General features: G+C 37.3%; 1 protein-coding gene across 1 annotated transcript in view; it reads left to right on the forward strand.

The window, feature by feature from the left end:
• PLEKHM3 (pleckstrin homology domain containing M3) overlaps positions 1-19,102 on the forward strand; it is a 235,730-nt gene that overhangs the window by 176,459 nt on the left and 40,169 nt on the right. Inside the window, exon 7 of the mRNA XM_069075264.1 lies at positions 10,633-10,790. Within this exon, the coding sequence (XP_068931365.1) occupies positions 10,633-10,790 (158 nt within the window). The remainder of the gene's footprint in view (positions 1-10,632; positions 10,791-19,102) is intronic.

Raw genomic sequence — 19,102 nt, forward strand, 5'->3', positions numbered from 1 at the left:
GGGGGGGGGGGGGGGGGGAGTGACAGTATTTGACTTATGATTATAACTGACCATTTATATATCCTTTTCTCTACTTCTCATTTGCCCAAGGCCATCTTTTGACTATTCCTAGCTCTTTTCTTCACAGCTTCTGAATATTCTTTTTATTAAAACATTAAACTTATTTTCATGGAATTTTAACATCTAAAAATTCTTTAAAAACTTGGGAGATGACTGAGACCAACTTTGACAGATGAGGAAACTGAGACCCAAAGAGAATAAGTGAATGGCCAGATATCTCAACTAATTATTGGTAAAGCTAGGATTAGAATCTGTGTCTCCCAAACACTTTTTTTTTCTTTCCTGGCAGTGTCTCTTTTCAGCTATCCTTTCTCCTCTTTATTCATATTTCTCCTCTTTGTTCTCTTTGCCTTTTACTTATCTTTGCTTATTTCACTCGAATGTGTTGTTCTTTCCCACATAATTGGGCATTTTTTTCAAGTGAGGCAAAATCATTTGGGAGGAACAGTAGCAGCACAAATAACAGTCATGGGAAAGGACAGTGTCCAGGGGACAATCTGACTACTGGTACAGTTGCTCTGGGAGAAGGATCCTACAAGAAATATACCCCACCCTAGTTGTGAATGGGCATGTTTTACATAGGGGGTCAGCAAACTTGAGGGCCAAGAGGCAAAAGTGAGACTGCATTTATGTAATGAGAGAAAATAAGTTTCCAATAATAATAAAGTGCAGTTTTTTCTAATATAGGGTCAGTTAACAAGAAGAATGGAATCCTTTTCAGGGGATAGCATTTGCTTAGTTGGGGTTCAAAGTTAATGTTTTCTATCAGCAAAATTGATTGCAAATGTTAATCTGTTCATGCTGATCTGTAATGAGATTTTGTCTTTTCGTGTAGATAGGCACTGCCAAATACTGATATCAGTCCACGAGTGTATGATTTTAATTAAGTATATTCATCACCTGAAAGGCATTTATAGAATTCTAATTAGATTCTTCTCTTGATATTTGCTCCTTAGCATGTCACTGAATTGCAGGTTAATGACTTCCAATTGAAGGTTAGGTGGGAACTCCTCAATTGCATAGTTAAATGAATTTTGAAATATGGAAATTTTTTCTGCACTTAAATCAAAGTCTAAAAAACACTGCTGGAACTGTAGTTTGAGCTTGGAAATTATGTCCACTACAAATTTATATGGGAATGGAGATCTCACCTCTTATTATAACTTTGGGCAGGGTAAGAAGTGAATAAAAGCAGCTTGACATTTGAACGTTAGTTGTTATCAAATTGACTTTACAGCAGTATTAAGTTTTGTATGGCCCCATTGTACTAGATTAAAATGTAGTGGGGAGATATTTAAGAAAATAAATAAAGAATAATAAAATAGATAATATTATATTTTAAAACTAAATCAATATATAACCCACAGGGATTCTTATGTACAGGATTAGCAGCCTCTGTTTTTATTTGAGTTGGAGACCACTGGGTTACTACATAGCCAATGTAGGTTCACTTGGGACTCCTTATTCTAAAAGAAGACTGAATTGGTTGTAGGAATCCTCTAAGAGCCATTGGGCCTCAGACACCCCAGAATTCCAGCTATAATCCAGACCCCAGTGACTTAACTGCCTTTGAGCAGCCTAGCCCAGGTATTGGGATCTTCCAAGTACAGTGGAAAGGGAATTGGATTTACTGTCCTCACAGGGCCAGAGTTTGAATTTTGGATGTGATAATTACTGCTCGTGTGTCCTTGGATTAGTCACTTTATCTCTTTAGATTTCAATTTCCTCATCTGCAAAAGGATGGGGTTAGATTAGATATGTTCTAAGGACTTCCTCCAGCTTTAAAATGTCTGTGGTTTTACTATCTGGGGTCCTTAGATCCTGGGATAACAAAAATAATAACTGACATCTATCCAAGTGCTTTAAAGTTGGCCAGAGTACCTTAGCTACATTATTTCCTTTTGGCCCGAGTAGCATTCTCAGTTAGTAAATGAGAAAATGGAAGGGATATGTGAGTTCTTCCACCCCAGACCAGACAGCTAGTAAGTGTCAGAGATGGGGTTTGAACCCAAATCTTCATGCTTCCACAGCCAGCACCCTATATGATGCTGCCAGTGCCAATTATATGCCACTGAGCCAGCCCCCTGAAACTCCTGCTAATAGAAATAGGCTTGGATTGGAACAGGTCTTCCATCTGGTTTGGTAGGTAGTCTCTCAGCCCAATATTATTGTGGTTATATCTTGGAGACTGTAGAAGTCCCTTAAAAACCAAACTGGAACTTTTCCTAAGTAGTTTGTTTTATAGGCAAACATCTATACACATTTAACAGAGGGATAGCAACCCAAAAACAGTGTTTGCAATTTCCTTGGTGAAGAATTTTTAGCATAGGTATTCTCTTTGGGCTGATTTTAGAATAATTAAGAAAAGTGAAATTGAAATTTCTTTTTTCTGTCATTGTTTAAGCCCTTCAATTCCACAGCACCATACAGTTCATCATTTGGCAAAGGAAGGAAAGCCACCTAGTTTAACCTTCATCAAGTTTTCATTGTGTAAATGGAAGGAAATTTTCAGCTGTATGAGTGGATCAGATTAGGGCTAATTAGTGACATCACAATCTACTCTCACTGAAGTAATTGATTTGCCAAGCAAATAAGTAAGTTGTGGTCTTACATAATGAATTTGGGAACAGACTAATTAGAAAGGAGACAGCTTTCTGTTTTTGTACAAACATCACAGTAATGAGTAATGATAAGGAGCTCAAAAGTTAATTACATTTAACTGGAGTTTAATAATGTTTTAGTAACTGAGTAGTGGTAACCCCCTTCCCCCCATACTTAGTGCCTTCACTTTTTATTTTAAAACATATGTTTTTACAGGGGGTAATACTTAAAACTGAGCTAGGATTCAGTAGAATGTTTTCATTGAGTTGTAGATTTTTGAAACTTGAAAAGAGCTCAGTAGATTTTTTTCTAACTCCCTCCCCCAACTTGCTTTACCTAAGGTTACAGAATTCTTTCTCTGTCTCAGGGTACCATCTGTAAATGCTTCAAAATGGAGCACAGAGACATAATTATGAGTGAGGTATTTCTTGACCCTTAGACTAGAGATACTGTGGGAATTGCAAAGGAGATTATATTTCACATTATTTTACAGTGTGACAATATTGTTTCTTCTTATCCCATCAAGTTTGCTTGTTACTAATGAGTGGCAGATGACTTTGTTAAAACTTTCATCATGTCTTTTAGCAACACTTTTAAGGAGGGCCATTTGTCAAGTACAGGAGCCCTCTTCATCCAAGTGTTACCAACAGTTGTCCAGAATCTAGATGGAGAGTAATAGATTGAGTAATGCCTTTTATTGGCATGGAAGCTCTATGGCAGAACTGAGGGGAAGAATGAGTCTGTATGTAAAGAAATGGGGGACAAAGGGACTTTTTTTCCAATTTAGTAATGGTGCTCCTGCCCCCAGCGCCCATGGCTTTAAATGTTGTGAGTGTGCCAAGGGAGTGAAGGTAGCAGACAGAAATGGAGTGTAGCATGTACCCTTTTTCCAGTCCCACACATCTTGCTTGGCTTTAGGTCTTGAACATGACACTGCAATTTCCTGGTGCCACACACGAGTAATAAGCAGCTGGGCTTGGCGCAGTGGTTTGGAGGAGCCAGCACTAGGTTCTTTTTTAACTTAATTGTAATTTTTGATTGGTCTGCAAGAAAGCAAATCAAATATGGTTTATTTTCTTAGTCTGCAAGAAAGCCATCAGCCTCAAATTCCATCACTAACCATTTCTGACCGGAACAAAAAAAGTGTGTGTGTGTGTGTGTGTGTGTGTGTGTGTGTGTGTGTGTGTGTGCGTGTGCGTGTGTGTGTGTGTGTGTGTCCCTCGACTGAAAGATAAACAAGGCTAGTCTTGAGAACTATAAGCATACTAGGTGCTCTCACGAATGGAGAGTCCTGCAAATCCGAATGATCATGAAAAATTATGTTTAGCAGTCTCTGCAGACCTCAGAATTACAGAAATGACAGGAGCAAGTGAATTTGCTGAGAAACTGCAAATGTTAAAAATAACAAAATCAAGGGGAACAAGATCATTTTGTTGTTGCATTTTGTCCGTTTCCTGAAATGTTATAAAAATGGCATGTAATTCACCTTAGAAATGGATATGTTTTTTGAAGACTAGATCCATATATTATCTCTAAAATAGTAGTATATGCACACACCATGAGAAAATCAGCAGGTACCTTGCCATAAGATAAGAAATTAAATTTAATGGAAAACAGAAAAAAAAAAAAACATTTTCCACATTCTGGATAGCTGCCTTTTCTCAAGAAGATGGTACAATTTGGTGTTTAGAGGAGGTGAAGGGGGTTGAGTGAAAGGGTGGAGAAGAAAAAGAACCATATTATGTTTTCCACTAATTACTCAGTTGTGATTTTTTTCATGTAGGTATTCATTTGGGGGAGGGCAGAGAATAAGTTAGATACAGTCAACATAGCAACCTAAAACACAATCTGTTCCAACATTTCATATCATGTCCAGATAATCAGCTGGCTTTGTTAAAACTATGTAGATGTCTGAAAATGTAATATCCTCAATATCTGATGAGTTCCTTTAAAGTTACGTTGACCTGAAACTAATTTAAGTGCAAGAGTCCCATACCTTTCAAATGTTGACTGGAGGGTGACTCTAAATTGAGTTTTCAGGTTTGTTAAGTATTTCATCCAAATATTTTGACTTTGCCAGAAATCATGGGATCTTAGAATATCTGGGCTAGTAGGGCCTTAAAGATCATCTTGTCCAACCTGGTGCTTTTCAAACACTGCTTATATGCTTGTTCCATTGCAAGGAAAAATAATCTGTGTGTTTTGCATTCATTTCAACTAAGTCCATCCAAATGGTAGAGGAGAAATTTGATGTCTCAACACATGTTGTGAAGTTCATATAACATTTTTTCCCAGTAGATCTTGTTTCCTTATGTTTTTGTGGGCTGTAAGTTAAGGCTGAATCCCAGAAAATGTCTATTTGGTTTAAGATCCTGAACCAATTAGGTTCTGATGGGCTAGTCTACGTTTACCATGCCTATTCTTAGAATCATAGAGTGTGAGAGCTGGAAGAAATCTTAGAGGTCATCTTATCTGCCCCCCTCATTTTATAAATTAGGAACCTGAAGACCAGAGAGGGGAAGACAAATGGACAAGGATGGATCCAAATGCAGGTCTCCTGATTCTAGGACCAGTGAGCCTACTTCAGTTTTGAGAAAATGAACATTGTCCGTGTAGCCAGCCTCAGTTTCCCTCCTGTGCTCATCCCACATCGCCAATTGCCTAGTAGACATTTCCAAGTATATGTCCAGTTGACATCTCATACCTTCCATGTCCAAAACCGAGCTCATTAGCTTCCCCTACACATACTCTCCCACTCCTTAATTCATATAGAGGGCATTACTTTTCTTCCAGTAACCCAAATTCACAATTTCAGGATCATTCAGCATTTCTTCATTCTCTTTTACCTACCATATCCAATTAGTTGCCAAGTCTTATTGATTCTACCACATCCTACAAATCTGTACCCTTCTCTCTATTCATATGGCCGCCACCCTGGCTCGAGTCTTTATCATCCTTCGTGTGTGGGTGGGTGGGTGTGGGTGTGAGAGAGAGAGAGAGAATGGGAGAATTTGGGCCCTATTGGGAGGCACTATTTTTATACACACACGTGCACACTCATACAACTTTATACATACACATACACATATACACATATACCTAACTTCTAAGTATATGTCTATACATATACATGTGTTTATACATTAGGGTCAAATTGGGAGGCAGAACTAAGGAGGTATGATAGTCTCTTCATACTCTGCACTCATCAGATGTCATTTGAATTATTGTATTCAGTCCTCAGTTGTATTCAGTTCAGTGCCCTAAACTGGGCACCACTGTTGAGAAAGGACATATATTCTGAACCAGGCCTAATTAAAGCCTATCTAAGGGTTCAGGCTAAGGATTAGAGTGAAATGAAACATTCATAGACCATCTAAGACTTAAGAAAAAGGAAGATTATTTAACAATGTCATAGAGTGTTTATCAGCCCTGGTTCAGATAAAGGCAGCCTCCCTCATCTCCATATGGAAATACATCTGGTCCCAAGAGTGTGTTGACTAACACAGCAGTAGTCAAGTCTGAGGGGTTCAGATTTCTCTAGGAGTGGGAATTTTATGCCTTAGGTGACCAAGAAGCTTCATCAGTGGCTTAAGCTCAATCTTAAGATCAGTGGTGTCAAATAGAAACATGGGGGGTGGGCTACCAAACTATACAAAAGAATCTCTGAGGGCCATATGTTTACTTAGAAAACCACATATTAACATTATCTGTTCTGTTGTATTTTTATTTTGCTAAATATTTTCCAGGTTAGATGTGTGTTGTAGGAACTATTTGACAAACACCTCTGCCCTGGATCATTAAAGTCTCAGGACACCTTCTCTGCCTTTTAGAGAAAAAAGTAGCCCATACTATGTGGCAGAGACCATAATAGATGTTGCTCCTGCCCCAACCTTGATAACCCAAACAGCATGCAAAGGGGGGCAGCTAGGATGAGCTTTGGGACTATCATATAAGAATCATTTGAAAAAACTGAGAATGTTTAGTCTGGAGAAGAGAAGATTCAAGGGAAATGATAACTATGTTCAAATATTTGAAGGGCTATTAAGTGGAAGAAGGATTATATTTGTTCTGTTTGGCCTCAGAGGGCAGAAGTGGGTAAAAGTTGCAGAAGGGACAGGTTTAGGCTTTATTTTAAAAAGAATTTCCTAATAATTAAAAGGGCCGCCCCAAAAATGGGGGTCTTCCCTTTCCTAAAGGTCTTCAGTCTAAGGCTAGAGAGAAGACTATCTGTCAGGCACATTGTAGTGGAAATTCTTTTCCTCCGTAGATTGATTTAGTTGACCACTAAAGTCTTATCCAACTCTCAAAATTTTGTGATTTTTTTTTCCCCTAAGAAAAAGTAAGCTCCTTGAGGGCAGGGACTGCTTTTGTCTTTGGATTCCCAGTGTCTAGCACAGAACCTGGCACATAGTAGACATTTGTGATTGATCAATTTCAAAATTCTTTGGAAACTTTAAGGTAACTTATGAACAAAGTGATACATCAATGGCAGCTGTGATTTTTTTTTTTCCCTCTTGTATCAGAAGATGTCAGGCTCTTAAACTGGGGAGGATAGTCCCAGCTTGTAGAAGCAAATAAACTTTACTTTGTAGTTTAGGATTTTATTTGAAGGGACTATGAAATCCACACACATACATACACGTGTGTGTGTTTTAAAATACATCATTATTCTTAAAGAAGTTATATCTGGAAATTGCCTAGAAGCCAAAAGAAGCCCTGTATCATCTTTGCAGTGCTGTCAGTGACAGTATTCATGTTCAAGATATTCTACTTTGCTAGACATGTTGCTATAATAAGGTTTCCTTCTATATAATCATAATCATGCTCAGCATATATCATTAGAATATGTACCCAAGGAATTTTATTTTTCTAAGGTGGCCATTTATTGAATCCTCAGTTATAAAGGACATTTCTTCTGCTTATCAAACTAAAGAAACTAAAATTTAGAAAATTTTGATTTTTAAAAAATTAAAAGCTAAGTAATATGTAACAATGAGATACTAAGTAACAAATTTATTTTTGAGCTGAATATGTCTATACATCCTATATGCATACTTACGCAGTTTCGATACAAAATACTTTTAAGATTCTTGTATGAAAGAACTCTGCACATATATGAAACAGCATTTATTCCATGGAATTTCAGACTTCTGGTAACCTCAGCTATCTAAAATAGAGCCATGAATCTGAAAGTGAAAAAAGGTTTTGAGATATAGCTGCTTCAAAGTGCATACAGCCCTTCTTTTCCTTGGAAATAGCAAAGAACAAAAATACCCAAAGGGAGTTGATACTCAAGATGAGATGGCTCAGTAGACAGGGAGGTGGACCCGGGATTGGAAGGACCCAAGTTTAAATCAAGAGTCCTACATTTACTAGCTGTGTGACTGACCCTCCTATGTCCCAAGGTTATTATGAGGGTAAAATGAGATTGATATTTGTACAGCATTTTGCAGACCTTAAAGTGCTGTATATATGCGCTAGTAGGAATTCAGGAATCTTTTTTGTATATTCTACCTCACATATGAAAATGCCATTTTTGCAGATCCAGCAGGACAGGCAGCAAAGATACATGTGCACTACACAGATACTGCTTTCAAAGAGGTTTAAATCTAATGGAAGTAAGAATTGTGAAACAAATGAGAGCAAAATCAGTGGGAAGGAGTTAGAACTTTCACCAGAGATGGAGGAGGGATCAGGCAAAGATTCATGAAAGACATAGCAGTCTGATTTAGCCCATTAGGGATGACAGAACTTCAACAAATTGAGTTTGAGGAAAGGGGACATGACCCACATATGAGTACAGCACAGAGATGAGAAGGGGAAGAACAAGAGTGGGGGGATAGAACATAAACCAGTTAATCTAGAACATAGACAATGTGAAGGTGAGCACAGTAATATTTGGATTGTAAAGGGAGGGGCATGATGCCAGGGGCAGATTAAACTTCCTTCAGTTGGCAGTGGCAGCCCCGGAAGATTTTTTAATTGGAAGAGTGGCATGATCATAGAAGTGCATTGATACAATCAAGTAGACAGTGGATTAAAGAGGTCATAGGATGCTCCTAGGAAGACCAGAAAAAGGGCTCTTATAACAGCCTAGGAGGAAAAGGGGGATGGGTTGAGCTAACTTGCTTACTAATGGTCACCCAATCTCCATTCCAGTGACAAGGACCTCATTAGTTGTTGAAGTATTCCATTTCATCATTAGATAGCTCTAAATGTTAGAAAAGCCCATATTTGTTTTCCGTCATCCTCTGGAGCAACACAGAATAACTCACTTTTATTCTTCACATATTCAGTGATATCTATCCCATTACCCTTTAAGCCTCCTCTTCACAAAAGTAAGTATCACAGGTTCCTTCAATCTTGCCTTTAATATCATTGCTTCAAAATCTCTCTCTATTCTAGGCATCTCCTTTGTATTATCCAGGAGTTTTTCAAGGTCCTTCTTAAAAATGTGATCCTCAGTAAATCTAAGTGTAGTTGTATAAAGGAGAAGGAAATAGTAAAAAAAAAAAAAAACTCTTTGGAAATGTTGGTTCCTATGACTTAAAAATAGCAATAGTATTTATGTAACTCCTTAAGATTTGCAAAGCATTTCACATCTGTTATTTCATTTGATCTTAATAACATCCCTAGAAGGTTGGTATTATTATTAGCCCCATTTTACAGAAGAGGAAACTTAGAGGTTACTTACCCAGGGTCACACAGCCTTACTTACATTAAGTATCTGAGACAAAATTTGAGCTTAGATTTTCTTGCCCTGGTGATGTATGACTCTAGTATTATTTCCTGTAAAAGAATGCCTCCTTGGATTTGCCTGCTACTCCCAGGGTATCAGGGGGGTTCTGAGGCTTCCCAGTGTGATAGAGAGGAAGATCAAGTTACAGAAATTATGGAAGAGTTCTTCATCGGATAAGATGTTCAAGATAATTTCTCCCCTCTGCCAATCCTGATTTTGTGTAGATTTTTAAGTTTCCATGGAAGAGTCTTCTTATTTCCCTGTTAAAATGTTTAATTTTTATCAATTACATTTTTAACATCACATTTTATCTATATACTGTTTTATATTCACCTCATATGTTGTTTTATGCAAATCATATATAGGTGATCTTGAATTCTAGTAATTATATAGCTTTCTCCAGTGTAAGATTTAAAAATCTTTGTTAAGAGGGTGGAGGAAGAAGGACATAGGAAGAAATCTATGTGATATAAAACCAAAAATTATCAATGAATAGAAATGAAAGAATATTCTTCATTAATTTTTTTCTCTCAAATTATGGTTTTCCAGTTTTGTGAATAAAAGCATATTTTCCATACAAACTATTTGATTTGTTGAGTATTACAGTGTTCTAGTAAACTAAAAATGGTGCTAGAAGGACCTTCTAGACCTTATAAATAATAGCAAAAGAAATGAACTTAATGGAATAGAATGCATTTATGACATTTGCCATATGCAGAGTTGAGGAACTTGATTATAACCAAATGAATGTATAGTAAACCAGATTGTTGTGAGGGTTGGGTTTTATAAAAAAAAATACTATTATAGATCCTTCTAGAAAAAGTCCTATTAAAATTTTAAATGCTAACTCTTAAGTTATTATAGATATGTGCATGTGATTTCATGATAAGTCATGACATCTGTCTGAATAATAGCTTTGTATTCTATTTAAAGTAAATCTATGTGTTAGCCCTCACTTTCTATACTTAAGGTAGAAATGAAGAAAAAGATTAGTGAAGTTTTTACTATACTATATTTGCAGGTACTGTGACTTGCTATCTCAAGCCATAGTTCATTCCATACTAACGTATTTTGGCTCTTCGGTGAGAATTACTGAGAAATGGTAATTAGAGGCAACCAGACAATAAGCATTTCTTCCTGTTGTGTTAGGGAGAGGGATTCCAGTCTTTCTGAGCCTGCAAGAATCTTACTTTAAATAGATTTGCCTCACTATCCCATTTCTTTTTCTCCAGGTAATTGAAGGAAAGCTGGCTCCTTTCTTGGGAAAGGTCATTAAATTTGCCACCTCACATGTGTACAGCTGCAGCCTATGTAGCCAAAAGGGCTTCATCTGCGAAATCTGTAACAATGGAGAGATCCTTTACCCTTTTGAAGATATTTCAACAAGCAGGTACAAAATATCTTGTCTTACAAAAATGATAGTTAGATGTCATGTATTCAAGTTTCAGGTCATCCATATTTTGGTTTTCTCTGGCTGTAGTGAGCCAAGGTTTCCTGAAATACTTTATCTCCATCCTTAGCCTATATTTGTTCTATTGGATATTAGGTATTGTTTCATCTTCTGGTTTCTCACCATGATTTCTAGCCCTGATACCAAAATGAGATAGCAGCATTAAATGATATTTCCCACAAAATTATTTTTTTAAGATAATTGGATTCATTTTTAATAGGGAAGAACTAGGTAACAATCTTACCACCTTTCCAGACCTAGTAACGTACAGGAACAAGTCCATCATTGAAGAGGTAGAGTAAACCATCCATCCAATCAAGACTAAAAATATGTGAGCTTTGGAAGAATAAAAGGGAAAAGCTTTGAATGAACAGCTACATGATTTATTTTGTTCTTTACCATATTGTCCAATAGATGCAGCACAATACAACAAGGAAAGTTTGAAAGACACAGTACAAGTTGCCATGAGTTTGTTTTTTCTTACTAAAGTAACATTTGTGGCAGCATAATGATGCTAACTACTAGGTGAGAGCTTTTTCCCCCATACATGTTAGCAAGGCTATTATTACTACTTTTCTTGAATCAGATAATAATCCTTATTATCTTTCCTTTCATCCTCCAGACCATAAGATAAATACGTTGTGAATGCACATTTGTATGTCTATATTCCCCAATTTACTCTAGAGCTCAATACAGTAGTTCAAAACAGAAGGTAAGATATAGAACCAGAAGGAGTTTAAGCATATATAATGTAGCTAGAATATAAAAGCTGACTGAAGGCTATCCTGATCACTTCCTGAACTGATGAGTCTTCATAAACAGCCTTTCAAAGAGGCTCAACCACTCCCATCTTACACCAGCACCCCACTCTCCACATCCCAGATGCAGGTAGCACTATATCTAACCCCCTATCTTGTGAGCTATGATAAAGACCAAATTGACCATGGCCTCACTTGATTCACCAGCTCTGGTCAAAAACACTCTGCTTGCAGCATCATCAAAAGGAGTGACATAAGCACAAAACCTGTTGTCTCAAAGAAAAGGAAGCTTAAAACAGCATGAAAGACTTTACAGATACTGAATATCTTCTCATCCTCCCCCTTTTCAGATATTTCTCTCTAGATCTAATTTCTTCAAGCTTTAAGAGTGTTTGAGTCTGGGGTGGCCAGGTAGCACAGCGAATAAGAGCACCAGCCCCAGTGTCAGGATGACCTGGGGATCAAATCTGGGCTCAGATACTTAGCACCACACCCAGAAATAACTGGCCATGTAACCTTGAGCAAGTTACTTAACCCCAATTGCTTAAAAAAAAAAAAAAGAATGTTTGAGTCTGAAGGAGTCTCGCCAACCCTTCCTGGAATTCTGAGTTGATAATACTTTCCAAGAACTATTGGAGCTTCTTTGGTGTTCAGCTTCCAATCAAACATCAGGAGTAGTTTTAAAAAAGAAGTTTAAGAACATAAGGAAATAAAAGCACTACTTTAAAAAAGAAAAGAAAGAATATTTTCCTCAAGACTGAAGATAGAAACTTTCCTCTGTATACAAGAGCAAGTGGAATAATAAAAATGAAAACTATAGGGATGGAAGAATTGCTAAAAACAGCACTATATAAATTCTTGAGAATGAGCAAATTAACTGAATCACAGATTGGTCACCATTTGTACTCAAGGAGTTGTCTGAATTCAGCATTGTAGGTCATTAGAAATAGACTTAGAACCTTTTTAGCAGCATAGCTGAAGTAATTCTCAGTGGTATGATTGAAATTCATTAAATAATGCTTTACCAAGAAAGTGCTAAATTTTCCAAAAATATTCGATGAGCCCTTATCTGTGTTTCATGTCACTAGAGCATACTCATGGTAGCCTTTTATGTTGGGTCAGCATTCTACTAGGCATGTCACGTACCCTTTATCCAGAGCTTATAATTCAGTCACTAACCACCTTCTTTTTCAGCTGAGTTAGTAACTATTAGTTTCATTAATTTTTCACTTATAATCATTATATATCTTTAAAATAACTCCTCAGTCATGCCCCTGATTACCATAGTTAAAAATCACATTTAGAAGAAACTACTGAAAACTCTACCTTGGAAATTGTTAATAGAGTGGGTTTTTTTTTCCTCAAGAAGATCAAATGCAAGTATATTGCTAGTATGAACAGGGAGCAACTAAAATAATAGATTTCAAGACTTTTTTTTTTTTGGCTTTTTGGAAGGCAGTTGGGGTTAAGTGACTTGCCCAAGGTCACACAGCTAAATGTGTGTGTGTGTGTGTGTGTGTGTGTGTGTGTGTGTTAAGTGTCTGCGGCCAGATTTGAACTCAGGTCCTCCAGAATCCAGGGCCAGTGCTCTATTCACTGCGCCACCTACCCACCCCAATTTCAAGATTTTTAAGTGAAATTAAATATTTGAATCTTGAGATATGTCAGCTATTTAGCCCCAAGATTGCCTTACTTTGACCTAACATAAGATAGAACATCTTTTCAGAAGCCAAAAACCACATTACAAATTTAGAACAGGAAATGAATACTCTGCTAAGAATTAATAATAAAATCTTAAATCCAAAAGGAATACAAACTGAGTATATTCAACTTGATTAAAGATACAAGTGCACTAAGTTTAAGAATTATTCATGAGAAAATTAGTTGTATCAGGTTAGATAGTTCAAAAAAAAGAAAAAACACATAGAAACCACTATGACACAGAATTGAGATCCTTAAAGCCATCTTGTTGATAAGCATGCATCCTAAAAATTTCTACAGTTACTATTCTCTAATTCCTAAAGACTTCTGTCTGTTTATACCAGGGATATACTTTCCATCCCTGTGATGCTGCCATCCCATGAGTCCTGATGCCTAGCACTTCATGTAATACCACAGCAATTCTCCATAAGAAAAGCTTGGAGAGGGTACACTGCAGCTGATTCCATTCCATTGTCTTGCTTACCTGAATTTCCTTATTTTTATGTAACTCTTAAATCATATTTCCAGACATGGGAAACAGTATACTTCACAACTCTCAAACACTTTGTAATGCCCCCAGTTGGATTTGAATACATGTAGCTTCTTAACACAATGTGTGGTACAATGGAAAGAGTTTTAGATTTGTAGTCAGAGGACCTGGGTTCAAACCTCATCTCTACTACTTTTTTACCTGGGTGACCTTGTCACTTAACCTCCTGACACCTCATTTGCCTCATCTATAAAATGAAGGGATTAGATGACTTTTAATGTCTTTTCCAACTCTATTTAATTTAATGGGCACCAAATAAATGCTTTTTAAAATATTAATTCCAGTTCCCAAAAGCCCTCTGTGGAAAAACTAAATATGTCTCTTTTAAGGTTGCTAGAATATCCAGGATTTTAAGAAATGTGAAATCAACATGTCACGAGAAAGTGATATATTGGGGTAGAGAGAAGGAAACAGCAATTTATCTCCTAAGAAAGAGGAGCTATGGGGCGGCTAGGTGGTACAGTGAATAGAGGGCCGGCCCTGGAGTCAGGAGGACCTGAGTTCAGATCCAGCCTCAGACACTTAACACACACATACACACACAAAAAAAAAAACCTAGCCGTGTGACCTTGAGCAAGTTACTTAACCCCAATTGCCCTCCAAAAAGCAAAAAAAAAAAAAAAAGAGGGGCTATGTAAAGAGTGAAATGAGCAGAGAACCAAGAGAATGCTGCATATAGTAACAGCAATATTGTTCTAAGAGTAACTGTGAACAACTAAGCTATTTTGAGTATTGTAAATATTCAAATCAACTACAAAGGAACTATGAAGGAAGATGCTATCCATTTCCAGAGAAAGAACTGTGTTTATTGCTTATGTGATACACACACACACACATATATGTACAAATATATATCTATATACACATACTCATATCTGTGTTAAATGGTAGCCTTCTCTATTATGGGGTGAGGAGGGAGGGAGACAGCTCAAAACTGAAAATGTAATTTTTTAAAAATTAGTTATTTTTTTTTTTTAAAGAGGAGTTATGGTCTGTATCAGTGAGGAAAGCAATGAAGCTCCCTCTACTGAGCTTTTGAATTATGAGTCTTTTGAAGTACTGCTGAAGCCAAATAGACTTTCCTATGAGTGGGGAAACTTTTTAAGTACTGTAGTAAGTTGAATGCTGTACATAATAAATGTGGAATGAACACTGTAGGCTAGTGTGAGACCACAAGCATATACTTTGATGTGCTTCTCTAGTAGAGCTGAATTGCCCTGGGTCATCTGTAAGTCTTTTACCTAGTAAGCCTAAAGAAGGCATTCTTAACCCCTTTGCTCCTCTGGCAGTCTGGTGAAACTTAGGGACCCTTTCTCAGAATATTTTTAAATGCAAAGCACAAAATATGTAGAAAATCATTACAGTGAAATAGAGCTATCAAAAATTTTTATAAGTTCATATACCTCAAGTAAAGAACACCTGCACCTCTAGACAGTGGCATCCAAGACTGCTGACCAGTCTAGTAGAAGAATTTGTTTTGATTGGCAGCATGTTTGTTACAAAAGTTTTGTTTTTCTTTCTCTTTTTTTCCCTCCAGTGGGGCAGGGGACAGGAAGAAGAGAGAGGATGGTGATAGGTTTCCCAAAATAAGGAAAAGAAGAAAAATTTGGTCATTGAAGCATTTCTTAAATGTACAGAATAATAATTGCTAGTACTTTATTATTTCATTTGATCCTCACAACAAGTCTGTCACAGATGAGGAAATTAATGCTGAAAAGATTAAGTGACTTACTCAGGGTCAACACAGCTAGTAGTCCGAGGCAGGATTTGAACTCAGATATTGCTCAGTCCCTTAACAGAGAATCTTAGTTTTGTGTACAATTTTTTTCCTCATCTACACCATATATGGAAACAATGCTTTTACTTGGGTTGAGTTTAGAATTTTTTAAAAAGTGTGTTTAAAAACCACTGACCAGTGTTAGAGATGTAGTTAGGCACAATGGAGCAGAATTTTTCTCTGGAAAAAACTAAGTGGCCCTTTATATGCTTGTACCAAGGACCTCAGCTTCATTAGCAGTATAATCTTGCCTTGACTAATTGAGCTAACTCAAGAGAACACCACATCCAGTATTTCTGTGAAGGATATGTCGATTGAATATAAACATTTTGATATGTAGGAAAGTGACCAAAACTAGTTACAGAAATGTGTGAATGGACTTGTGTAGTAAAATGAGGCTTACATTCTCTCCCAGTCCCCCAGCTTCTACTAATTGCTCTTCCCTTTTTTTATTGTTCCTATTTTTTTACTGTGGTGCTTTACAAGTGGGAGAGCCTCCCAGATAATCTAGCATCAAACCACATTATCCTCATGCATTCAAAACTCCTGAAATAGTGAGTGAATCCACAGACCCGTTGAGACTTCTCCTGGAATGTAGCTGACCTTGGAATTGTGCTGCCCAGGCATTCTGCACCATACTGTAATCTACCCTATCTGCCCTGCCCATGAGCACCATGATAATGCACCTGCCGGAGCATGGACTTTGTTCTTTGTGTTGGCAGTGACTGTCTTTATTTAAGCTCTCTGTATGGTGTGAGAGCCAACAAATGGCCAATTGTAGTAAGACCATCTAGAGATTGGCTCAAAATAGGAACTACGTTGTAATGTGTTGAATGTCCTTTCCTTCCATAGGCCTAAGAGTTGTCATTTGCTCTCCCTCTCCTACAGCTAAAACGGTCAAGTAGCAGTAGAGAGATTTTCCTCCCCTGATAAAGTCATAGGCACGTCTCTATCCCTGTTCCTGCAGAACTGGGCTCAGCCACCAAGGGCACAGTTAACCCTCGGACTTTTCACCTTCATTTATTGATCTTTTAAGCAGTGTCCAGGAGATAGAGAAGGAGTAGAGGGAGGTACACAAATGGTTTGGCGTAAGATTGTTGTTACTTGCTGGGATATTTCTAAAACTATTAAACTCCAAACTTGCCATAAACTCTATGAAAGAGCCTTAATGTTTTGGGACAAGCTGCTTTCTGCAGTTATGTTTTGAAGGATCCGCCCAGGTTCAGGCAAGTAATTTTTAGAAAGAAAAGGAGGTTGGAGGGAGGAAGCACGAGAGACCCCGCTTAAAAGCTGGTCTTTTTTCCTTTGGTCCCCTTGTTTGCACAGCCTTCATTTTTGTCAATCCTTGGGCAAACAGAGTGAATACCTGGATTATGCCCTCATCTGGGCTTGAATACACATACATTACATACCCTTCTCTCACTAATCAGCGTGACACATTCCTTTGTTAGTAAATGGTTCCAAAACAAACACAATCAGTGCACCTAATTAGCAGGTTTGTGGGCTGTGCTTGGCAGTCTTGTTACATCCTGTTCAACAATAGAGAACAACAGCCTCCGCTCTGTCAGGCTTAAGGGAAGGGAGAGCTCACCCAAAGTTATAAGCTTTTTTTAATGATATTTCCTTTCTGTGGCTTTTCTTGGGAGACAGCCACTCAGTGCATATTGTAATGAGGTGCAGGAGCCTAAAAGCTGCAAAAGGAAAAATTGGCTCATCTTCATAACTACTTTTGCTGCCTTACCATTTTTTTCTTCCTTTTGTTCGTTCTTCTCTCTCTTTTCATACTACTTTCTTTGAGAAGTTTAGGGGAAAGAGCACTGAATTCTTCTGCAGTCAGGCCTGGCATCAGACCCATGTCAATGTTTCCTGGCAATGTGTGTGACCTCGTGCAAGTCACTTATCCCCTTAGAAAAGCCTCAGTTCCATCATCTCTAAAATTGGCGTCTTAACAATACTAGTACTTACTGACCCACAGGGTTGTTTTTAGGAAAGCACTTCGTGAATTCTAGCATGCTATATAATGTTGTTATTTATTGTTAAGCTTGTTGTGTCCTAGCAGGTTTTTGCTATATGTAGTTACCATGTTTAAGGAGAACAAACATGATCTGACTCAGAGTATATCCAACTGCGTGTAACGATAGGCCATATCCAAACAGGTTTCTACTGTATTTAGACGAGGGCTAACCTCAACTATGTTTGTTCTGGTGTTACCTATTACCGGGGAAGGATCTACTCTGGACAGTTTCTTACCATGCCAGCCATTTGGGGTTTTTGAGTTTGTCTCAGAATGTTTGCTGACATAATTGATGTTAATAAGTCCTTCAAGACCAGTATGACCCTTTATACCATTATCATTTGTTAAATAAGATACATTTATCAAACAATTCTGCATTTTGATGCTGCTACTACATTTCTCAGAGTTTTAAAGTACTTTGTTATTTCAATAAGAGGATATCATCTTCCTAAACATATCAGTCTTCATTTTGAATTAAACATCTTTACATTTAGATACATATGTAATTTCTTGTTGTTTAGTGATTTCAGTCATGTCCAACACTTTGTGAACCCTTTTGGGTTTTTCTTGGCAAAAGTACTGGAGTGGTTTGCCATTTCCTTCTCCATCTCATTTTACAGATGAGGAAACTGAGGCAGACAGGGTTAAGTGACTTGTCCAAGGTCACACAGCTAGTAAGGGTCTAAGATGCTATCTTAGATGAGTCTTCCTGACTCCAAGCCCAGCATTCTAATTACCATAGCACCTAGCTGCCATTAGATACATATAGGCTTGTTCTAATTTTTGGAGGGAAATTCAACTATAAACTTATTTTCCAATAATTTGTGAATCATAAACTGATTAATTTAGTTTGGCTTTTTGGTTGGCTTTTAATTATTCCTGCCCTTACACCAAACATGCTAAGAATTGACATAAAACAACATTTTATGTTTGTACAGTATTCAAATGGCCACATAACTGATTGAAGATACTGTTTTCATATATAAAATGTTAGGCTACTCAGAATTATTTATTAAAGAATCCCTGCTTAGATATTCATTGCAAAGGCAACCCAGGAGCTCTTCATATAAGATCTGTTCTTTGGGAGTCATGTTGTGGCTACAGATATGGTAACACAACTATATCATTTAATATTGGTTCTTTACAAAATGACTTAAAAGTCCTTTGACTACATCCATAGCTCTGAAGCACTGAGATTCTAACACAGCAAGGATAGTGAGTCATTCATTCAACAAGTATTAGTTGAGTACTTACTGTAAGCATAGTCCTGTCCGATACTAGATTTTTATTTACCAAAACAGTAAACTTTTACAGGGACTATGTCCTTTTTCTTCTTTGTACCCCCAGGACCTAAAATAGTACCTTACAGAGTAAATATTTGTTGAATTAAATTGAACTATCTAGTATTTTGCATTTGTTTTGCACCTAATTTGTTTCATGAAAACACATTCT

This window comes from Petaurus breviceps, unplaced genomic scaffold (assembly GCF_028583685.1).
Source record: "Petaurus breviceps papuanus isolate PSGF00001 unplaced genomic scaffold, PetGlider_PUasm1.0 90903, whole genome shotgun sequence".
NCBI lineage: Eukaryota > Metazoa > Chordata > Mammalia > Diprotodontia > Petauridae > Petaurus > Petaurus breviceps.